Source organism: Microcaecilia unicolor, chromosome 1, assembly GCF_901765095.1.
Source record: "Microcaecilia unicolor chromosome 1, aMicUni1.1, whole genome shotgun sequence".
NCBI classification, from domain to species: Eukaryota; Metazoa; Chordata; class Amphibia; order Gymnophiona; family Siphonopidae; genus Microcaecilia; species Microcaecilia unicolor.
The window spans coordinates 162,337,756-162,362,165 of NC_044031.1; the positions used below are offsets into that span (position 1 = coordinate 162,337,756).

Genomic DNA, 24,410 nt, shown 5'->3' on the forward strand with positions numbered 1-24,410 from the left:
TCGAGTTCATTTAAGGTGGCCGACTCAGCTATTCTCCAGCAGCAGCTGACTCTGATGACTTTGTTTCTTTTGAAGGACACATGTGTCGATGGCTTCTATGTTGCATCTGCTATGGGCACTGTGATCATCGCCACCTACTCGAGGGTGTAGGCCCAGTCTGCAATAGCTAATGTTCTCCGCAATTTGTCATCAGCAACCTAGCCAAGAAAAGTTAGCCTGTGGTAATCCTTTGGAAAAAATGGTCCATACACGCCAAACAACCTGTCCACTCCCAAAGAGGGAGAGATAGTCTCTGCCTTCCTGGGCTCCTTTACTGTCGGGCCCTGCTTTGGGTCCCCCTTCTGCCTCAGGGTGAGTCCAAGAGCCTCAGAACTTTCCCCTCCCTAGAGTTCTATATCATCCATGGACTATCCTGGCCCATTGAGGGTTCTCAAGGTCTCCTTTCACTTCTCTGGGTCCTGTAGACATCTCAAAGTCTCTTGATTATCTGGTTCTGCTAATGAGGAAACAGTTCAAGTTGTGGATTCTCTGTCTCGCTGCCAGCCTATAGGTTGGTGGACACTGCAGTCATTTGTGTACCTTCAACTGCCACAGCTTCCAGTTTTGGCTGCAGTGATATGCAAGGTACCTCATATTTTACCTATTTCTATCATGCTCTAGAGCACAGACACATTGTTTTGCAGTTTTATTGTTGCTACTGCTGTGTGGATTCCTGCTTCAGTTACTTTTATGGTATGAAGCCTCCTCTTATCTCAACTCTTCATAATGCTCAGTTCACTTGGTTTAAGGGATGCCACTTCACAGCTGCTTTCTTGTTGCTTTCAATAGCTCGGCATCTTTTCCCAGCAATTTTTCCTCACTTGACCTTCTGGAGTGGAGGAGTAGCCTAATGGTTAGTGCAATGGGCTTTGATCCTGGCAACCTGGGTTCAGTTCCCACCACAGCTCCTTATGACCTTGGGCAAGTCACTTAACCCTCAATTGCCTCTGGTACAAAAAGCTTAGATTTTGAGTCCTCTAGGGACAGAGAAAGTACCTGCATATAATGTGTACAGTGCTGCATATGTCTATTAGCGCTATAGAAATGAGTAGTAGTAGTAGTAGAACAACGATTATTTTTCTAGTGATTCTACTTGGTTCACTCTCTTGGCCTTCCTTATTACAATTCCCATTTTCTGAGATGGATATGTGTTCTCTACTGGCACTCATTTACTCTCTCTCAGGGTATGGATGTTTTTCCCCTTTGTCTGTGCCTCCTTGTTGTTCTGTTCTAGGCTGTCAGGTAGGCTCTTCAATAATTGTCAAAGGAATCAAGTGCAGACAATGATTCCTAGCTTTTCTTTGTCTTTGCGCTGTAGTCTTGCCTTTGTTTTGAGACACTGCTTCACTGCTGTGCTACATCTTACTTTTCTGGACTGGTCTGGTATGGACGAAAAGGAAGGAAAAATGTCTTACCTTATCATTTTCTTTCCTCTAGTCCACCAGACCAGTCAGTACGGAATCCCTTCCTGTTTTTCTCTTTTTGTGATTTGTTTCTTTCTTTGATCTCTCTTCACAGGTCTATTTACATGGGTTTCAAGTATTTGTATTGTACACCACTCATCTTCTGATGCAGTGAAGTACCTGTCATTCAGGTTACTTTCTCCTCTTTTGGTATAGTTCTTGGTTGAGTGAGACAGTCTTGAGTTTTCAGTGTGGACCGGGAGTATGAGCACCATTGTTTGGCTATTTGAAATGCTGACCATTCCAGACTGCATGATACCCTTAAGAGGCGAATTACATGGAACTACTTTGTCTCCATCTGCTGATGAATGGGCATGGTCTAGACTGGTCTGGTAGGACAAAAGGAAAGAAAATTATCAGGTAAGACCATTTTTCCTTTGAGACTATTACATTTTTAGATGTGACCCTTTCACAGACTTGTGAAAATGTTTTAGCTACAGGTTTGTTTGTTTTTTTTAACTCTCTGATACAAATACATTATTGCGTTATTGAAGTATGCACCCCTAAGCATCTGAAAAATAGTTTACCATTCTCACAATTTCTACATTACAAACTAATATATGGCATTACATCTGCTTAGCGAGATGCATGTCTTGGACTGAATGAACATTTGTGCAATTTAGATTTGGGAAGGGGAATAATCTTGATAGATTTCTATAGGCACTCTATCATAGGACAGTGTTGCTTGTTTCTGTCTATAGCCTTGCAGAATTTCCTGCTTGTGCACATAGTTGTGTACCTTGAGGATTACCACCCTAGGCCTATGGCTACCCTCCTGCAGATGTCCCACACAGTGAGCCCTTTCTAGACGAAAGGGTCCTGCACTATATCCGGTAGTGCAAATTCTGCCTTCAGCCATTTTTCCAAGATCGAGGGGAGAGAATGATCGGAAACTTGCTCTGGAAATTCGATGATCCTGAGGTTCCTTCTCCTCGACCTATTTTCTAGGTCGTCAATCTGCTCCACCTGACACTGGACCCGCCGTTCTATTTCTGACAGGTTCTGCTTGTCTCGTGCTTCATCTTCCACGGTAGAAACACGCTGTTACAGGGGTCCTGCTCTGTTAGTTGTGTCTGCCAAGAGAGACAACAGATTAGCCAGTTGGGCTTCAGAGCTTGTTCCACCGCGGCAGTGAGCTGTGTTAATTGCGCATCTGTAGAAACTAAAGCCTCTGTCGGCCGAACCTCTGCCATCTTATTGTCTCCTCGATTCTTGTCTTTTTCCACTTTTGGTCCTTTTGGCGACATCGCAGAAGTAGCGGTCTGCAAGTATCTGTCCATGTATCTATAAGAAGTACTTTATCAGACATAATTCCAGTTTGCTGCTCAGAATGGCCCATTATTAGCTATGAGAACATGAGGGACCCTCAGAGAGGCAGGAGACACGTCTTCTTTCTCTCAAGGCATCAAGTGGTCTCCCCAGGCTTGAGTTACACACATGTGCATTAATCAGACTACTCACAGATTAAATTCATTGCTATGCCGCTGAAGGCTAAGTGGTCAAAACCCACAAAACTATAGAAATGCAGTACAATTGATCTTATTGATTTAATTATATTATGTTGTATAACACACACCAAATATACCACTACTAACTCCCTCTGATGGAGTCAGAGCCAATTATTTAAAAAAAATGTTATTTATTTTAATTTTATTTAAATCAATTTTAGTAATAAGACCAACACTTACTACCTGGCTAAGTTTTGAATCTAAACTTCTACAGTCAGCCAGCAATCATGATGACCCCATACATCTAGTGTAGGGAGTGACTCGACATGAATGAAAGTAGGGCACTGTCTCGCAGGAATTTCACTGCTGGTTAACAGAGCAAGTTCATAGTGGGTAATATTAAATTATGAAATGCTGACAAAAGGATTTTCACAGCACAAAAGAGGATATATTGTAAAACCAAGGTGACAGCTACATTATTACAGCTACTGTAACAAATGCAGAGTGACGAAAAGCAGTCTTCTTTAAAACACTGGCTTCTGTGGACTGCTTCTCCCTCAGCATGCTCAGTTACTTACAGTGGGGGAAATAAGTATTTGATCCCTTGCTGATTTTGTAAGTTTGCCCACTGACAAAGACATGAGCAGCCCATAATTGAAGGGTAGGTTATTGGTAACAGTGAGAGATAGCACATCACAAATTAAATCCGGAAAATCACATTGTGGAAAGTATATGAATTTATTTGCATTCTGCAGAGGGAAATAAGTATTTGATCCCCCACCAACCAGTAAGAGATCTGGCCCCTACAGACCAGGTAGATGCTCCAAATCAACTCGTTACCTGCATGACAGACAGCTGTCGGCAATGGTCACCTGTATGAAAGACACCTGTCCACAGACTCAGTGAATCAGTCAGACTCTAACCTCTACAAAATGGCCAAGAGCAAGGAGCTGTCTAAGGATGTCAGGGACAAGATCATACACCTGCACAAGGCTGGAATGGGCTACAAAACCATCAGTAAGACGCTGGGCGAGAAGGAGACAACTGTTGGTGCCATAGTAAGAAAATGGAAGAAGTACAAAATGACTGTCAATCGACAAAGATCTGGGGCTCCACGCAAAATCTCACCTCGTGGGGTATCCTTGATCATGAGGAAGGTTAGAAATCAGCCTACAACTACAAGGGGGGAACTTGTCAATGATCTCAAGGCAGCTGGGACCACTGCCACCACGAAAACCATTGGTAACACATTACGACATAACGGATTGCAATCCTGCAGTGCCCGCAAGGTCCCCCTGCTCCGGAAGGCACATGTGACGGCCCGTCTGAAGTTTGCCAGTGAACACCTGGATGATGCCGAGAGTGATTGGGAGAAGGTGCTGTGGTCAGATGAGACAAAAATTGAGCTCTTTGGCATGAACTCAACTCGCCGTGTTTGGAGGAAGAGAAATGCTGCCTATGACCCAAAGAACACCGTCCCCACTGTCAAGCATGGAGGTGGAAATGTTATGTTTTGGGGGTGTTTCTCTGCTAAGGGCACAGGACTACTTCACCGCATCAATGGGAGAATGGATGGGGCCATGTACCGTACAATTCTGAGTGACAACCTCCTTCCCTCCGCCAGGGTCTTAAAAATGGGTCGTGGCTGGGTCTTCCAGCACGACAATGACCCAAAACATACAGCCAAGGCAACAAAGGAGTGGCTCAGGAAGAAGCACATTAGGGTCATGGAGTGGCCTAGCCAGTCACCAGACCTTAATCCCATTGAAAACTTATGGAGGGAGCTGAAGATGCGAGTTGCCAAGCGACAGCCCAGAACTCTTAATGATTTAGAGATGATCTGCAAAGAGGAGTGGACCAAAATTCCTCCTGACATGTGTGCAAACCTCATCATCAACTACAGAAGACGTCTGACCGCTGTGCTTGCCAACAAGGGTTTTGCCACCAAGTATTAGGTCTTGTTTGCCAGAGGGATTAAATACTTATTTCCCTCTGCAGAATGCAAATAAATTCATATACTTTCCACAATGTGATTTTCCGGATTTAATTTGTGATGTGCTATCTCTCACTGTTACCAATAACCTACCCTTCAATTATGGGCTGCTCATGTCTTTGTCAGTGGGCAAACTTACAAAATCAGCAAGGGATCAAATACTTATTTCCCCCACTGTATGTTCTTAAGTAAAAAAAATGTGGTGGTACTCTGCACTCCACACTGGATCAGTTTCTTCAGCTGCAAGCTATTAATATCCTGCTGGCAGAAAGACGGAAAGGGCAATAGTCTCAGTGTTTTGTAGTACCAAAGAGGGAAACTGTCCTGGATCCAAGATTAATTTATCCCTCAAGAGTTCCTCACTATTGCATGAACACATTGAGTTCTGCTATGTTGTCTGGAAGGACAGGGAAGTCCTGACCTGTTTAGACTTGACAGAGATTTATCTGCATATACCCATTAACCAGAGGTTTTCCAGGTTTCCAGTCCTGGATTGCCATTTAAAATTCCCGGTGTTATCCTTTGTTTTGACCACTTTCCCAAGAACTTTGACTAGGACTGTCCATCTATCTAATCTAGTTTTCTTACTGCTTCTCCCATAAAGATGATAGTAACATTGTTTTAAGGAAGGAAAGGGGTGCTGGTCAGCGTTTTGATTTGGACAAAGTTGAAAAAGCAGAGAAGCTATAGTCAGAGTAATGGTGCTCTAGAATTTAGACTGGATGATAAACAAGAACAAGAGCATGTTTGTTCTATCATACATTGGAATACTTAGGTGTGTTATTCAGTATGCTGGAGTGGAGGAGTAGCTTAATGGTTAGAACAGTGGGCTGAGAACCTGGGGAACTGGGTTTGATTACCACTGTGGCTTCTTGTGGTACTTGGCAAGTCACTTAACCCTCCATTGCCCCAGGTACAAAAATTAGATTGTGAGTCCACTAGTGACAGAGAAAGTACCTGCATATAATATATGTTACTAGTAAAAAAGCCCCGTTTCTGATGCAAATGAAACGGGGGCTAGCAATGTTTTCTTCTGTGTGCATGTGGGAGTGTGTGTGTCCGTGCCCTCTGGCCTCTGTCCCCCTCCCCCCTCTGAGTCCTTCACTGTTACAGAGCCAGCGATTTGATTTCGTGCTCTGCTGTTTTCCTTCACTGACTGTGTTACAGAGAGGGCGGGGCAGACACTCATAGGGAAACCGGATATCTCGCCCCCTTCACACTTCCGGCTGGAGGCTTCATAGAACGTTGGTGTTGCCTTTTATATAGAGAGATAATATATGTAAACTGTTTTGGTTGTACCACAGAAAGGCAGTATATCGAATCCAAGGCCCTTAAATCCTCCAAGGGAAGGTGTTTTCATCAGTCTAGAATTCCAAGCTCAGATTCAAGACCTGTTAGAAGCTTGTTCCCTGAAGGCATAGTGTTGTATGCACATACTGGGCTAAATTGCGGCGACTCTAAAAGCAGTACCTTGAATTTTTACAGAACTTACTATTGTCCAGTTGGCGACCAGAGGGAAGAGATTACAAAGCTTGTCTCCCTTTACATCACCAAAGACAAACTGGAGAGAGGTGAGAATTTAGAATCTTCCTCTTGTGTGGTAGTAACCACCAGTGAGACTCCAGGGGTGCAAGAAAATTTGTCCCAGGAGCAAAGCTGAGGATCAGTGAACAGATTGGAAACCAGAGTGCTCAGGCAGGCTTAATTACTTTTAACCCCTGATGGAAGTGATGTGAGTGCCTTATGACAACTTAACAGTAGTAGCTGACATAAACAAGTAAGGGGGCACTTGGCAGCCTTCAGGTTGCATGGGAAGCAAATATCATCACCTGATGGGCAGATGGCAATCTAATAGCTCTCTTGACAGGCATTGTTGTAGGCAAAGACAACAGAGGCAGACTTACTGAATCGGTTCTCTCTGGATCCAGGAGAATGGAGGCTAACTTACTGAAGCTTTTTCTATGAAACATAGAAACTCAAACGGAGAAAAATGTAGGCAGATAAAGACCATATGGCTTATCCAGTCTGCCTATCCATGCCATCTACTCTCCCTATCACTCCCTGAGAGATCCTATGTACTTGTCCCAAGCTCTCTTGATTTCAGATACTGTGGGGTGCCGCACATGGACTTTAAAGGACCAAGATGGAACATGAAAGTCTCAAATAACCTCAGCCTCAGGAAGGCAGAAGGGTCAAAGGGTGTTGATGCTCTGGTACAGGTATGGTTTGAGGAGAAAGTTTACTTTACATGTTCCCACTATGGCCTCTATTAGGTAGGGTAATAAGGAAGGTACCTGGTCATCTTATTATTCTTGGACTGGCCAAGAAGATCATGATATAGCGCTCTAAGGAGAGAGTAGTGACGGCAGAACAACTCAAACCCATAAGAACATAAGTGTTGCCATACTAGGACAGACCAAATGTTCATCAAGCCCAGTATCTGGTTTCCAACAGTGGCCAATCCAGGTCACAAGTACCTGGCAAGATCCCAAAATAGTAAAACAGATTTTATGCTGCTTATCCTAGAAATAAGCAGTGGATTTAATGGCTTATGGACTTTTGTTTTAGGAAATTATCCAAACTTTTTTAAAAACTCTGCTAAGCTAACTACTGTTACCACATTCTCTGGCAACAAATTCCAGAGTGTAATTACACGTTAAGTGAAGAAATATTTCCTCTGGTTTGTTTTAAAATTTACTACTTAATAGCTTCATTGTATGCCCTCTGTGCTAGTATTTTTGGAAAGAGTAAACAAGTGATTCACCCCTACCCACTCAGTATTTTATAGATCTCTGTTATATCTAAGAACATAAGAATAGCCATACTTGGTCAGTATCCTATTTCCAACATTGGCCAGTCCAAGTCACAAGTACGTGGCAGAAACCCAAATAGTAGCAATATTTCATGCTACCAATCCTGAAGCAAGCAGTGGCTTCCCTAGCAGACTGTGGACTTTTCTTCCAGGAACTTGTCCAAACCTTTTTTAAACCCAGATATGCTAATCGCTGTTACCACATCAGTTCCAGAGCTTAACTATTCGTTGAGTGAAAAAAAAATATTTCCTCCTATTTGTTTTAAAAGTATTTCCATGTAATTTCATTGAGTGTCTCCTGGTCTTTGTACTTTTTTTGAAAGTGAAAAATCGATTCACTTCTACCCATTCTACACCACTCAGGATTTTGTAGACATAGATCATATCTCCCCTCAGCTGTCTCTTTTCCAAGCTGAAGAGCCCTAACCTCTGTAGCCTTTCCTCATATGAGAGGAGATCCATCCCCTTTATCATTTTTGTTACCCTTCTCTGTACATTTTCTAATTCCGCTATATCTTTTTTGAGATGCGGTGACCAGAATTACATACAGTATTCGAGGTGCGGAATCAAAGGGTTGCCATAGCAAGGACCAATATGAGTGGAGGATCTTGCTCTACATTCACTTACAGCCTAGCTGTTGAGAGGTAAGGCTGAGGAAGAAAGGCTATGTGTTGCAATACATTATTGAAGGCCAATAATATAAATTTAGAATTTGGTAAATATTTGAATCATTGGGCTAAGAGAAGAAGCCACTTCCTTGTATTGGGTTCCTATGTGATGTGTAAATTTGGTTAAATTTTAATAAAAATGTTTACAATTGGACATCTAACTGGCTTAATCAATGCTTGAAATGTGCCTCTTGTTTAATTCCCTTGGGGTTGGGTAGCTGCCCTGACAATACTATAGATGTACGGTTCTATGGAAGCCTTTGTTATCTCATATAGCCGTAGTGCACTTCCTAAGAGAATTAAGTCACAATAAGCCTCCAACGTGGAGGATCTTACAATGTTAGGATCTGAATATAGTTAAATGTCCCTTCAAACCCTTGAAATAAACTGACTTTACAGGCATGTCTCTGAAGACAGTATTTTTGTTTGATATTTGTAGAGACAGATAATATTTGAATTATTAGCACTCTCCTACAGGAAATCATACTAAATCAGGATGTCAAGAAGGTGATCACCTTGTATATGGTTCCTTCACTTCTCCCTAAAGTAGTTTCACAATTTCATTTGAACCAAACGGTAAAGTTACCAGGCTTCAAGAAAGACTGCATTAAAGGAAGACCTAGACTTTTTATATGTCGGATGTCAGGAGAGCACTGTGGAGATACTTGAAAGCAGCTGAGCCATTTAAGAATATAGACTTTTTATAATGTCGCCCAAGAAAAGGAGAAACAGCTTTGACTGTGTCTATAGCCACCTGGATTAAAGAAACAATAACAATAGCATATTCTGCAAGTGGCCATAGGGTCCCATGAGAGATAGTTGCACTAGTCCCCCTCATGAGCAGAATATGGGTCTATTCCACTGGAAGTTCATTGTTACCTAGGCAATATTGCACTCTCTTTTGCAGTATTAGAGATTTGGATATTTTTGCCAACCAGCAAGCTCTTTGAAGATCACCACAGAGCACCCCTCGTCTAAGGGGTAGCTTAGACAAGATGAGGGGTGGTCTGGGAAGATGGAGAGAGGTTCAGTTATGCTTATCTGATAAATTGCTTTTCTTGAGTCCTACTAGACTAGTCCAAAGACCTACCTAAGGGGGTTTCAGGCACAGTGAATAGAACGACAGCTTTGGAGAAACCATGGGTACATTTCATTTTTGCCTTCCGTTTATTTTCTGTATGCCATCCCGGCTAATTCTAATTGCTTACAATACAGCATTTATATTGAAAACATAAACAATTGTGGTCCAGTTTTCATCTTAATAAATTCTAATTAAAAGCATAAGCCCTCCTTTCATTACTTAATGTAGTCTGCTCATAGGGCTAATTCTGAAAGGCCTGGATGAACAAAAAATTTAATTTATATTTTATTAAAAGTTCTTGCGCTTTAAACTGAAAAAATTGGCCCTAGCCACTGAGAATATTCTAGCATGGGTTTTGGTAAGCCTTGCTCCTGCAGTGGATGGGATGCCAAGTTTCCTGGTACTTGTAGAACATAATCTAAACCAGAGGTTTAAAAAATGCCAAAGGGTTCTACAGGTACTCAATGCCATCTATTAGGGATCTATAAATCGAGATCTCAACTTAGAGAACCTGCTGCATGACTGGTAGCTAAAGAAGCTGCTCAAGATAATGGCACAGTTATTTTTTTTATTTTATTTATTTAGATTTTGCTCACACCTTTTTCAGTAGTAGCTCAAGGTGAGTTACATTCAGGTGCACTGGATATTTCTCTGTCCCAGGAGGGCTCACAATCTAAGTTTGTACCTGAGGCAATGGAGAGTTAGGTGACTTGCCCAAGATCACAAGGAGCAGCAGTGGGATTTGAACCGGCCACCTCTGGATTGCAAGACCGGTGCTCTAACCACTAGGCCACTCCCTATGTACATTTCTTTGCACTTATATACATTCAATTTTATCTGTCATTTGAAGGCCCAGTCGTCCAGGCTAAAAAAAAAAAAGTCCTCTTTAAGATTCATCAATTCTAAATTTTGTGTCTGTAAATTTCATCATCTCACTTGATCTTCCAATTCCAAATTATTTCAATTATAAAATTGTTAAAAATCAGTTGCAGTACAAATCCTTGGGGAAAATTCAGTATTCACTTTTCTCCATTGAGAAAATGGACCATTTAGCTCTTATTCCCTGCTTTCTCTCTTTTAACCATTTCCTAATCCACAATAGGACACTCTCAAAGCACATAGTCACCAGTTAGGCTAGAGTATTTTAAAACATTTTTAATGCTTCCAGCACATTATTGGGCAAGATAAAATGTTATGTTACAATAATCTAATCCAGAGCTTCCCAAAATGTGGATTGTGACCCCCCAAATGGGTTAGTGACCTGATTGGACCCTCCATAAGATGTCATTGGCCTGTGCCCACAGAGTCAGAGGTTTTCTGTGGCCACACAGATGAGGTTGCAGCCACAGAAAGATTGATAAATGGTCTAATCTGATGAGGATTGAGTGTACAAGCTTCCAAATCAAACCTGCCTCCAATATATTCTACAATTTACATAATAACTGTAGTTAATAAAAAGCAGTAGAGACCACAGTATTCATTCACTCCTGATAAGTTAAACAGGAATCTAATCCTGTTTCTAACTGGAGAGGACTGGGAATCATCACATTCTTAGCCTTCACCTCATAGGCTAATAGAGGAGGGCATGTGGTCCTTCAACCTTAGCATCTTAGTTTAATTTAGATTAAGAACCAACTGGATCTGTACTAGTCAGACCTCCAGCCTGAGTTATGTAGTGTATCATAGCACTAGTAATTGCTAGGATTGTCATCATATTTATTTATTTATTTGTAGCATTTGTATCCCACATTTTCCCACACACAAGCAGGCTCAATGTGGCTTACAAGACAATAATAAATAGGGTCAGGTAAGGGAGGGGTACATGTGTAAAATAAGAAACAAAGTAATATGTAATAAAATTGTCCTCTGATTCAATACAAAGGAGAGACTATTGAGTAGCAGCAGTAGGATAGGCCCGACAAAACAAATAAGTCTTTAAAGATCGCCTGAAGTCTTTATGATCATGTAGCGATTTCACACAGTTTGGTAATGCATTCCACATCTGCGTACTTAAGTAGGAGAAGTTAGACTCGTAGCTGGTTTTGTACTTAAGACCAATACAACTTGGGTAATGAAGATTCATATAAGTACGAGATGACCTGATTCTATTCCTCGCTGGAAGATCAATTAAATCAATCATATAACCCGGGGCATCACCGTAGATTATTTTGTGGACTAGAGTACAAAGTTTGAAAGTAATACGGTCCTTAATTGGGAGCCAGTGAAGTTTCAGCCGAAGAGGTGTAACGCTATCATATCTCGTTTTGTTGAAGATCAATCTGGCAGCAGTGTTCTGGGCTGTCTGGAGTTTTTTTAGAAGCTGAAATTTACAACCGGCATATAAGCCATTGCAATAGTCTAGATGGCTCAATGCCAATGATTGTGTCAAGTTGCGGAATATGTCCCTTGGAAAGTAGGGTCTTGTATGTTTAAGTTTCCACGTAGAATAAAATATGTTCTTTATAACGGCAGTAACTCTAATGTAAGGTGGCTATCAATAGAAACTCCTAAGATTTTAAGGTGATCAGAGATAGGGAGTGAATAAGCTGAAGTTACGAGGGTAGCAGGCTTATGGGTATTATATGGGGATGAGACAATAAGACAATGAGTTTTTTCCGTGTTCAATTTCAACTGAAATGTGTTAGCCCATAAATCCATGATGTTCAAAATCTAATCATCAGGATAAATCCAAAAGCGGTAGGCTGTAGCTCTCATAAAAACAGCTAAAGGCTGCGAATACATTTTAATGAAGTGGCCGGTTTTAAAGCAGTTCCTACAGAACCCTCAGCCTTAATGGTTACTGTTCTGATTCTTGATTAGAAACAACAACTCTCTGCTGACTATTAGATAAAGAAACCCACAACTGTGCCAGAACCAGACCCCCCCTAAACCCACTGCTTTTAAAAGTTTCAGGTAGGTAGCAGAAACTCTGCCCCCAAAAATACTGCTGCTGAGAGAGAGAGATTACAGGCTTTTGTCTACTCCTCATTGAAAGGATGTGGTATAGGCTGAGGCTAGTAAGCTGTGACACAAAATCAGAAACGTAACTATGGCTGGACCATTCATCTTCCACCACGTTGGAGTTGGTGAGAGAACTGATGTCATCATCTATACTTCCCACCTATATTGACCTCAGGCCATGTAAGCAAATCAATCGTGGCTATGCTATTGCATAAAATACGGATTCCTCAGTGCAGCAGCATGTATGAAGTGGAAAAGCAGTGTGGCTCTATCTCCACCTGCTGGTAGGATGGCATAACTGATTTATTAAAACTGATATGAAGAACTGAAGGAAAGCCAAATATCAGGTAAGCATAGTTGAACTGGTTGCTTAGCTCACACAGTTCAGTTTCTCTGAACATCAGATCTATTTGTAGTCCTCATGGGACCAGAGTTTGAGGTCTGTGCTCTGTGAGAGAGTTACTGAATAGAGGTGCTCTGGCAATATGGTGTTTTGCTTTCTGCCTCCTGTTATACTGATGAGTGTGAATTTTTTTCTGCGGTGCTAAGTGCTTTTTTGTGGTTTGCTCCTGTCCTTTTTTAGGTTTATGATGCAGCAGTCAGGTGGTTGAAGTATGATGAGCCAAACCGCCAACCGTATATGGTTGACATTCTTGCCAAAGTTCGATTTCCATTGATATCGAAGAATTTCTTGAGTAAAACTGTACAGGCTGAGCCCCTTATCCAGGACAACCCTGAATGCCTTAAGATGGTCATCAGTAAGTAATACATTTGGCTTCATCTCTCTCCTGCGGGAGTCGTTTACCTTGCCAATATGTGTTCCTTGTCCTTACAGAGACAATCCAAATCTGTGGAAGAATTTTGTGTGTATGTATAAATGGATGTCTCTCCTGTTTGGTGCATTAAATTCACTTGAAAAAGGGATAATTGCTTTACAGATAAACTGCTGTAATATAACTATGAAATCATATGCATTTTACTTACTGTACACAATCTTGATTCCACTTATGCTGACATTAATTTGTGCATAAATAAAATAAATTGGGCAAATAAATGCTGAATCTTTAACACGGATTAAACTAAAATCCTTTGGCTTAGTTGTTTTATATCGACCATACCTTCTTTATTACTGACACATTCCTCTGATGCTCTTCTAATTACACAGATTTCACAGGTCTAGGGGGTTATTTTGATTCAACAGTGTTGTTTGAACCCCATATTAATTTAACCAGGAAAGTCTTTTATACAGTCAGGCAGTTAAGATTGATCCATTCCTGTTTTCATGAAGAACGTTTTTTTTTTTTTAGTTCAATCTCTAATTCTTTATCAATTAGATTATTGCAGTTCTGTGTATATCGGTATCACACAAAAGTTACAATCAAGACTTCAACTACTGCAAAATACTGCAGCAAGATTGATTGATTTTTAAACGCAATAGATTTGACAGGATTACTCCTCTGTTGCTTAGGCTTTATTGGCTGCCATTTAAAGCCAGAATTGCATACAAAATTTCATGACTAGTTTATAAATCCCTTTTTGGGCAAGCTCTAGTTCATCTTTATGACCTATTACATAGATTGTTATCCAAACATAACTACAGAGCTAGTGACTGATGTTACTTTCTTCTCCCTTGGTAAAAGATCTTCTGTTCAAGAGGCATTTAGATAGACAGCTTGAAAAGAAAAAGAACCATCTGGAATTCTTTGCCTTTATAGGTTAAGTTTGAAGTTTCTTACATAATCTTTTGTAAAAAAAAAAAAACTTGAAACATTTTAATTAAATTTTTAAAAAGTTTTTATTATGTATTTTATTTGTATACAGTTAATAGTAACAAAATGAACCCTGCCGTACAGTGAACTTACAGTACAAAGGCAAGTGTCAAATATCTCCTCCATCCTTCTGTCCAGCCTTTACCTACCCTCCCCTCAGACCAGCTGCAGGCATGTAACACACATCTGCATGGTGGCTTCATTACTCTACAGCAATAAAAAACATAACACAACACCAACCCTGTCAAATCAAACATGCCCTTACATACCCCAGAATTCTGCAGTACCACTAGACAGATCTATCCAGCTACATATTGCTGAACTGGTGCACAAATTCACAAAAATTTGGATGTATAACCTCTTTTCTGCAATATTCGCTTCATATCTGAATATGAGATGTAGAGGGGCGTAATCGAAAGGGGCGACCAAGTTTTCCTGAGGACATCCTCGCAGGATGTCCCGGCGAAGGGGTGGGGAAACCCGTATTATCGACATAAGATGGGCATCCATCTTTCGTTTCGATAATACGGTCGGGGACGCACAAATCTTGACATTTAGGTCATCCCTAGAGATGGTCGTTTCTAATTTTCAGCGATAATGGAAACTAAGGACGCCCATCTCAGAAACGACCAAATGCAAGCCCTTTGGTCATGGGAGGAGCCAGCATTCGTAGTGCACTGGTCCCCCTGACATGCCAGGACACCAACCGGGCACCCTAGGGGGCACTGCAATGGACTTCAGAAATTGCTCCCAGGTACATAGCTCCCTTACCTTGTGTGCTGAGCCCCCCAAAACACACTACCCACCACTGTACACCACTACTATAGCCTGTACAGGTGAAGGGGGGGGCACCTAGATGTGGGTACAGTGGGTTTCTGGTGGTTTTTGGAGAGCTCATATTTACCACCACAAGTGTAACAGGTAGGGGGGGATGGGCCTGGGTCCGCCTGCCTGAAGTGCACTGCACCCACTAAAACTGCTCCAGGGACCTGCATACTGCTGTCATGGAACTGGGTATGATATTTGAGGCTGGCATAGAGGCTGACAAATATTTAAAAAATTACTTTTTGAGTGTGGGAGGGGGTTAGTGACCACTGGGGGAGTAAGAGGAGGTTATCCCCGATTCTCTCCAGTGGCCATCTGGTCAGCTCGGGCACCTTTTCGTGGCTTGGTCGTAAGAAAAAAAGAACCAAGTAAAGTCGTCCAAGTGCTCGTCAGGGAAGCAGTTGGGGACACCCAAAATCGGCTTTCGATTATACCGATTTGAGCGACCCTGGGAGAAGGACGCCCATCTCCCGATTTGTGTTGAAAGATGGGTGTCCTTCTCTTTCAAAAATAAGCCTGATAATGAATTCCAACAGAAGTTCACATTTAACTTTGAAGAGTCCCTTCCATGTACTCAACACTGCTTGGATTACCACATCTGCCATGACAGCTATCAGAGCTGCCTGATCTGTTAAATTCCACTCTATTTCAAAAATATTTAAAAAAGACTTTCCATAAGTCCAAAGGAATTTGAATATGCAGTATATCCTGCACCATGTTCCCACATATTTTTCCAAAAGTTCTGAACTATCGGGCAATAAAATAAAATGTGATACAATGTGCCATTATGAGTTCCACAGGCTCAACACATGTCTTTAATTACTATCTATTTTCTTCAAGCAAACTGGTGTCCGTGTTGCTCTCCATGCCATGAAGTACAGAGATTGGTGGATGGACACTGATACAGAGCATCTCGTTCTACGCTCCCAAAACCATATCCATTGTTCCTCATTGATATCCATCTGTATCTTGTGGGACCATAAACAAACTTATTGCCAGTTCTGTCAGCGATAATCTAGTGAGAGGCCTCATGATCCACACTAGCCACTTGTCTGCACAGGAGTTCTGTGCTTCCTCCTTCAGTTTATCTATTGCGCCATTCCATGCAATTATCATGTGCCTCATTTACAGCCATTTTGAAACAGCGTGTAAATGGTATTCCATACGTCTGCCTGAGCTGTAAATAATTAAGCAAGATCCTATGTTCCATGACATCTCCAATATTATAAATTCCATAGTACATCCACGTAGGCCAATATAAACTCTTTCCATCACTGCAGAGATGAGTTGCACCAGAGTGGCCACTTCAATGTAGCTTTCATAGGTACCTCCAACATCTGCAGAACTCTCTGTGTAACACACAAAATAGGGTTCAGTCTCAGAAGCAAGGGCATTTTCATGCATAATACAGTAGAAGTCTGGAAATCCAGGAGCCAGAAATCTGGTCCACCGAGAATCAGGACTCCCCCTGGTTGTACAGTTTTTCTCCCTCTGTTCTCAGCCCTGTGCTTGCTTCTGTCACTCTCTCCCAGGCCCTCAATGCCCCCCTCCCACCTTGACTATGCCTCCCTTCAGGGGTCTTTCCCCCCACTCCTAGCCCTACCCGCAGTTCTTTGTTACCTTTCCTGAAGTCTTCAGTGCTGCAGCACCGGTGGCAGCCTTACTCACTGGCTGCCTCTAGCATGCAGCAGGCCTTTTCCCTCTGACCCGTCCCGCCCTTCCGACAACAGAAAGTTGCATCAGAAGGCGGGACGGGTCAGAGGGAAAAGGCCTGCTGCATTCTAGAGGCAGCCAGTGAGTAAGGCTGCCACTAGTGCTGCAGTTCCAAAGACTTCAGGAAAGGTAACAAAGAGCAAGTGGGCAGGGCTGGGAGTGGGGGGGGGGGGGGGGGGGGGAGACACCAGAATGTGCAGGGAGGAAGGGGGGGGGACATAGCCATTGGGGGGGGGGGGGTGCTGGGAGAGGCTGGCTGCTGGGTAACAAGTACTGCCTGAGAATCTGGAAAGTCCAAAAATCTGGACTGACCCTATCCTCGAGCAGTCTAGATTTTTGGACTTCTACTGTAGATCCCTCAGTCGCAAGAGCTCAAGCATATTGTTTTCTAGGACCAGCCAACTGGGTACCTCTGTTCTCTAAGGACAAGCAGGCTGCTTGTTCTCACATGTGGGTCGTCGTCGTCCACAGTGGCCCAGGAACCGGAAGAAAATTTTTCCCAGCAAAAATGAAGGTTTTCGGGAGCGTTCCGCAGCACGAGCAGGATGGACTGCGCATGCGCGAACGGCTTCCCGCCCACCGCACAAGCGTACCTCTTCAGTCTTTTTCTCTCCGCGGTTAGGTGCGGCAGTGTTTTTCGCTCCGCTCTGTGTCAGCCCAGGACAAAGACTTCGCGATCCTTGTTTGCTTTCTTTTTCTTTTATTTACAACATATCCAAAAAAAAAATAATTATTAGTTTCCTGTAGTTTCCTTATTCTTTTTTACCATTTTAAAGTTTCCTTTCCTTTTCAACGTGGCGAACCTTTAGGCCGCTCGGTCGGGTTCGCCCCTTTTTGTGTCCTTCCTTTTCGGCACAATTGCGTCGTTTGATTGCGCTGAAGCTGTGTTTTCTTCCATGTCATCGAAGACACCCAGCAGCTTCAAACGTCGTACTCGGTGCAACCAGACCATCTCGGGTACCGTTACCCACGCTTGGAGGCGTATTTTCAAAGCACTTAGCCTTCCAAAGTTCCATAGTAACCTATGGAACTTTGGAAGGCTAAGTGCTTTGAAAATACACCTCTTGGTGTATCTAGTGCCTTGGGCCCGACCACAGCACAGCCGCTTGTAGTCTGTGTCTTCATATGAAGAAACGGACCCAAGCGTCTCGAGAGGCTCAATGGGAAAAACTTTTTGGAGCCGGGTCCGGTCCTTCAACGTCGACATCAGTGCTGAGGTTGACATCAACAGGAGCATCGATGTCGGGGAGCAAAGTAATGGCTGCTGAGAGACCAATTTGCGCTGGGAGCAGTGAGACATCGAGTGGGTCTCCACCTGTCTCGAGGCCTCCTGCTATGCAGGCCCCCTGGGACTGGACTTCATCAGACCCGGCCCCGAGGAGATGTGAGAATTCCACGTCTTGCTCGTCGGTACTGAGGAGTCTCAATGATGGGCGTCGAGCAAAGACTGGGAACGCAGCACTTTCAGTTCTGTGTACTGCCCTTTGGTCTGGTGTCTGTGCCCAGAGTCTTTACCAAGTGTCTGGCTGTAGTCGCGGCATCGCTACGCAGACTGGGAGTGCATGTCTTCCTTTATCTCGACAATTGGCTGGTGAAGAGCACATCGGAGGTGGGTGCTCCCATGGCGCATCTACATATGAGATCAGCTCAATGGACCCTAGCTTCCCAGTGGTGTCAAGCTGCGGGCAGTCTAGAGGATGTGATCCAATTGTCCACCGACTTTCGAAATTCCTTGCAGTAGTGGACAATTCGGTCCAATCTGACCTTGGGATGTCCATTCCAAATTCCTCAGCCACAAAAAGTGCTGACGACGGATGCATCCCTCCTGGGGTGGGGGCTTATGTAGATGGGCTTCACACTCAAGGAGCTTGGTCCTTTCAGGAAAAAGGTCTGCAGATCAACCTCCTGGAATTAAGAACGATCTGGAACGCTCTAAGGGCTTTCAGAGATTGGCTGTCCAACCAAGTAATCTTAATTCAGACAGACAATCAGGTTGCCATGTACTATAACAAGCAGGGGGGCACCGGATCTCACCCTCTGTGTCAGGAAGCCGTCCAGATGTGGCTTTGGGCATGCCGTCATAGCATGTTTCTCCAAGCCACTTATCTGGCAGGCGTAAACAACAGTCTGGCTGACAGGTTGAGCAGGATAATGCAACTTCATGAGTGGTCACTGAACATGGACGTTGTCCGGAAGATCTTCCGAGCGTGGGGCACCCCCTTGGTGGACCTTTTTGCCACTCAGATCAATCACAAGGTCCCTCAGTTCTGTTCCAGACTTCAGGCCCACGACAGACTAGCGTCGGATGCTTTTCTTCTACATTGGGGGTCAGGCCTTCTGTATGCGTATCCTTCCATACCTCTAGTAGGGAAGACTTTGCTGAAGCGAAGATACTTACCTGTAGCTGGTATTCTCCGAGGACAGCAGGATGATTGTTCTCACAAATCTGCCCTCCTCCCCTTTGGAGTTGTTGTTGTTGTTTTCTTGTTTATATGCTTTTTGATTAAACTGAAGAGGCCCGCTCATGCGGCGGTCGGGAAATTGACATTTCTTCATCAACTGTTACTACTGAATTATCCCAGCTCATTGCCAACTGCTGGTCAGGTACCCCAATTGAAGTTTCAAGTGCTTGTAATTCCTCATTGTATAGTTTGTTATGCAGAGCTATGTATCTCAAAATCACTCCTTGAACAGTCGCCTTAACAGCATCCTATCGAACCGTTTGAGAGACATCAGCCTTCTTATTGAACTCAGAATAGTCATCTATAGTCTAAGCTACATTTGTCAAAACGTGCTTATCCTGAAGCATAGCATTATTAAAACGCTATATAGATCTTTCCAGTTTGTCCAATACCCCTTCAGTTTTGAGTGCTACCTCGGTGTGGTCTGATATCAGAATATTATTAATGGTTGCAGTCTGAACTGTAGAGATCAGATCTTTAGTAATAAAAAAAATAATCCTGTAGAAAGATTGGTGTGCTTGAGAGCAGAAGGTGAATTCCTGACTCTGAGGATGCATAATTCTCCATATAGTCCTCCAGCAGACATCAATTCTTCCAATCCTAGATTTTTTTCATGAGATCTCAAAAGCAGGGTCCTATCCAAGATGGGGTGTGTGGGTTAAATCCCCAGCCATGATCATGGGTATGTCTCCATGCACCAGAACCAAAGTTTGCATATTTTGAAAAAGCACCAAACCCTTCTGTGAGGGTGCGTAAATGTTAAGTAGAAGGAGTTGCTGCTCTCCTATAACAACAAGCAGTTGAACCCATCTACCCAACAGATCCATACGGTCTTTCTCTACTACAATATTGGCTGTGTAGCTGACCAATATGGCCACTTCTCCTTTCTTACTCAGAGCTGGTTCATAGTAACAGCTCTTGACCCATCCTTTCTGCAATTGAGCAGCTTCCTGACCATTAAGACATACTGTTAAGGTATGTCTCTTCAAGAAAACAAATGTCTGCTTTAGTCTTTTAAAAAATTAATACTTTCTTCCTTTTAATAGGATGGTTCAGCCCATTGATATTAATCAAATACAATTTCAAAGGACATAAATTCAGAGAAATTAGATGACAATTCTCCCACAGTAATACTTCTCAACTACAACACAAAAGACTGGTAGTAGAGCAGAACAAATAATATATATTATAAGCATGCTCCCATTCTTTACCCATAAACATATAGTGTCACCATACAGAGAATAACATTCTGTTCCCCCTGCCCACAACTGTTCGCCCTCCCCAATCACAAAAATTTCCAGGCCAGTGCTGCTTCAACAGTGCAGCCATCCCCAGACCCATCCCTCTCCCAAGACCCATCCCTCTCCCACCCGCATAGGAGAACATCTGCCCTTCAACCCCAAAATGTCATATAATTAGAAACATACACCTTATTAACTATTCCTACTATCATTAAACCCAAATGTTGAGAAGTTTTATAAACAGTACATTCCCATTATTAACCCTTCCAACATCACCAAAATTATAGCCAGAAGGTTCTTCATTCCAGTTTCAGGTAGCTTCATTTTGAGAAGAACCGAGGAAAGTTTTGAACTCTGAGGGTTCCTCAAAATGATGTGTACGGTTATGATAAATGACCTTCATCACAGCAGAGTAAGAGAGTCCATATTGCGCTCACATCTGTTTCAGTTAGTCTCATACTAAGAAACTGCTTGCTACATTGTTCTGTGTGTTTATCAAAGTTTGGCACAATCCTGATCCTAGCACAGCAAACAGGAAAAACCTCCATGTAGAAAGTACAACCAAGCAGAAGTAGAGGATGGCCAACAGACACTCCAACACAAGAAATAGTGCTTAAAGGATGCTTTATTCACTGCTTGAACAGAAGGACCCGACACGGTCCGTGTTTTGGCGTAATCAAACACCTGTCTCAGGGGTCACATTGATGTTCCACCAGGTACTGCTCAAAGAAAAAAAAACAAACACACAGCGTTACCCAAAGGCGTCGGCTAAATGTCATTCCTGATCCTGTCCTCATTCCACTTTAAATCAGGCAGGGTCTTGCTTTTGTAAAAATTTCCATTACTTGTTTGACACAGTACCTTTAAATATGAAGGACCTTGCACTATTCACGTCTCCCACTCTCTGCGTTGGTATGTGGTGGGTTCTTTCCACCTGAAATGAGTATTTGAAAGATATCTGAAGAAGCTTGAAGAGAAGTTCTTCAATAAACTCTACTGAATTATCTCCCTCAACACCCTCTGGCAGGCCCAGGTTCCGTAAGTGATTTCTATGGCTTTATTTTTGGCCTCTGTAATATCCTTCTGAAGCTCTGTGGCCTCGGTGCGGTCCCTCCACCATGTTTGTGCCGTGTCTTCTAGGTCTGAAATTTGTGCCTCTAGCGGAGTAGTCATTCAGTGCATGCAGTTATTTGCAAGGACATTTTGGCTACTTCCTGCTGTATTGCTGTTATATTTTGGGAGCTATCCTGACTCATAAGCTTTATGGTACTTAACTCTGCCATGATTAGGTCCAGCAGCTCCTGCATCTCACACAGTGACACCATCTTGATAGGGGTAGATAGTTCTTATTTAGTGCACTTCCCCCTCCCTGTGTCCCAAAAACTGTTTGTCTTCTTCTGTTTTCTGGTAGACATTCTCAGTGTTATACTTGTTTGTTCCAAACTCTCATAGTGTGTAACAAGTAAATTTCTGTGTGGGTGAAGGAGAGCTCGGAGCCTAGGCAGCCATCCTGATACATTGTTGGCTCCATTCCCCTTCATTTAATAAGTTTTTATTAGGTGGTGTTTTTATGAAACTTTTATCAAGTTTGTATTGTAATCTCGTTATATGAAGTAACCTTTTATGAAACTATGTATACCGCTTAGGATCACAAGGAATATAGGTGGTTGACAAGTGCCTGAATTAGATTAGAAATCTACACAAGTGGGGTTCTTTAAGTATTATCGTTGCAGTTTCACTTCATTGTACAGGATGAGAAATGTTGCTTTTGAACATCTGCAGTTGCAAGGTACATCCCAAAAACTGCCTATGATAATATAGATTATATTGTAGTTAAGTTACATTTATTTGATATACCGCTTGGCTTAAAAAAATAAAAACACGGCAGTGCACATTAATAAAATAGTAAAACAAAGAAAGGAATGCCAGCATCATGACAGAAAAGTACACTCTCAAGACCAATCTCACAGTAAAATCTGATAACAAAAACCCAATCAATTCCGATTCTTCTGAAAAGCTGCCCCCCCCCCCCCCCACAAAAAATATAAGATTTAAGCAAGCCTTTACATAGCTTCAGTGCACACGCACGTACACACACACAAGTGTCCGCCCTCTTAGCAGCCGGCTGTACTCAAGACGAAGAAGGGACTTGTAGCTGCACATATTGCTCACAGCTAAAAGCTCTCACAGGAGTATACAATTTAACCAATCCATCTAGCGTACATGGCAATTTCTCATAATACGCACAATGGGTTAACACTGTCAATTTAAACTTGCATTGAAACTTCACAGATAACCAGTGAAATTGCAAATATAGTCGAGTCGCATCTTCATACCTACACACTCCCCCCTAACAGTCGAATGGCCACATTTTGAAGGGTCTGAAATCTTTTCATATTAGTCAGTTATTCCAATCAAAACACCATTCCCCTAATTTAATAAAGACATAAATAGTGTGAGCACCAAAGTATGAAAAGAAAACCTATAAAAAAAAACTCTTCACAGAGGAATGAGTTAGTACTAAAAAGTTGGGTATATTTATGCAGATATTGCTAAAATCAGAAACAGGTGTGGGACCAGCCAATCAGCCTCCAACCTGAGTTATACATTGGCTAATAGCTGTCATATAAAGGTTTTGTTCCTGGGGCAGGACTCTGCTGTTTGAGCTAATTGGAGATGCTGTTGAGAGGCACTCAGAACTGCTAGAGGGGAGGCAGTCCAAATCATTATACAATGGCAGCTGCTGGGGAAAATTTTATGAGAGTAGGCTGAGCATCAAATGAACACTTAAGTCAGGTTGCAGGAAAGCAGGCAGATATTCATAAAAGGCTCAACAGATGTTGAGATTTTAATAAAATGTGGTAAACCAAACAGTAAATATAATTCCCAAAGGGCTTGGGTAAATAAAAATATTGGTATGAAAAGGAGAAATTCTCAGAGCAGTAACTCACCTAAATGGAATGCCACCCAAGGGTTAAAGGCTTTTCCTAGAAGGTAGGTAAGTTTCTCAATCATTGAAGATCTCACATGTGTGATGAGCATACATTGTTCTCCCAGTCCATATATGTGTACTACACACTACGTGATAAACAATAGCGACAGGTAATATGACCAGTGTCAGTACTGTTACAACAACTCTGACAATTCAATCGAATAGCTTCACAAAATAAATCAATCTACCCATGTCCTTCCTTCTGAAAGAAGCACTCATTCGCTCATCAACTCATTCACTCATTAATCTAACGTGCCATATATATCATAGAATAACTAAGAGGTAAAGCTAAAATCCTCAAATCTACCACAGCTTATCTATTATTCCTGTAATCGTTGGCCTGCTTATTTCACCTTGTTCTACATAATGTGCACATTCGACCATTCCCTTGTTCACAGTACCCTATGAGGTAAATAGCTTGATAATGATTGTCAGCTAAACAAAGTGTATAAATGCTGAATTGCCTCTTGGCTAGACTTAAATACTTCTTAGCTAGACTTTAATACTTCTTGGCTAAACATAAACACTTCTTCAAATACAAAAATGCTTGTATATAAAGGTGCACTTATCTTAATGCTGTTGGGTGTGTGCACTACACCCGACAGCCCTAACTTCACTAGGCATAAATTCACTGCTTTCCAAACGCCATCAACTTCATGCTAGCTTGATCCGTCTAACGTCTGGCACTGCAGAGTTTCAAAAGGATCTTCGTCAGGGACCTGGATTCAATCTGCCACTCTCTGCAACAAATATAAAGGCTGCGCCACAAATTTTGAAATAAGGAGCATGCCTAAAATGAACTATATTTATGCTCCCCTAGTAGGAAATGAAACGGTCTACGTTCAAAAGACGTCTGACGTCATAGAAAACGGGCAGGAATTCCGTCACGTATACATGCGATGTTTACTCAGGACAAGTCACCTTTTTAAATGGATAGATTTGT

The 24,410-nt window shown here is 42.4% G+C and overlaps 1 protein-coding gene across 1 annotated transcript in view; it reads left to right on the forward strand.

Annotated features, from left to right (window-relative positions):
• The window catches only part of KLHL7 (kelch like family member 7), a 94,255-nt gene that overhangs the window by 27,244 nt on the left and 42,601 nt on the right, over window positions 1-24,410 (forward strand). Inside the window, exon 6 of the mRNA XM_030201796.1 lies at window positions 13,049-13,223. Within this exon, the coding sequence (XP_030057656.1) occupies window positions 13,049-13,223 (175 nt within the window). The remainder of the gene's footprint in view (window positions 1-13,048; window positions 13,224-24,410) is intronic.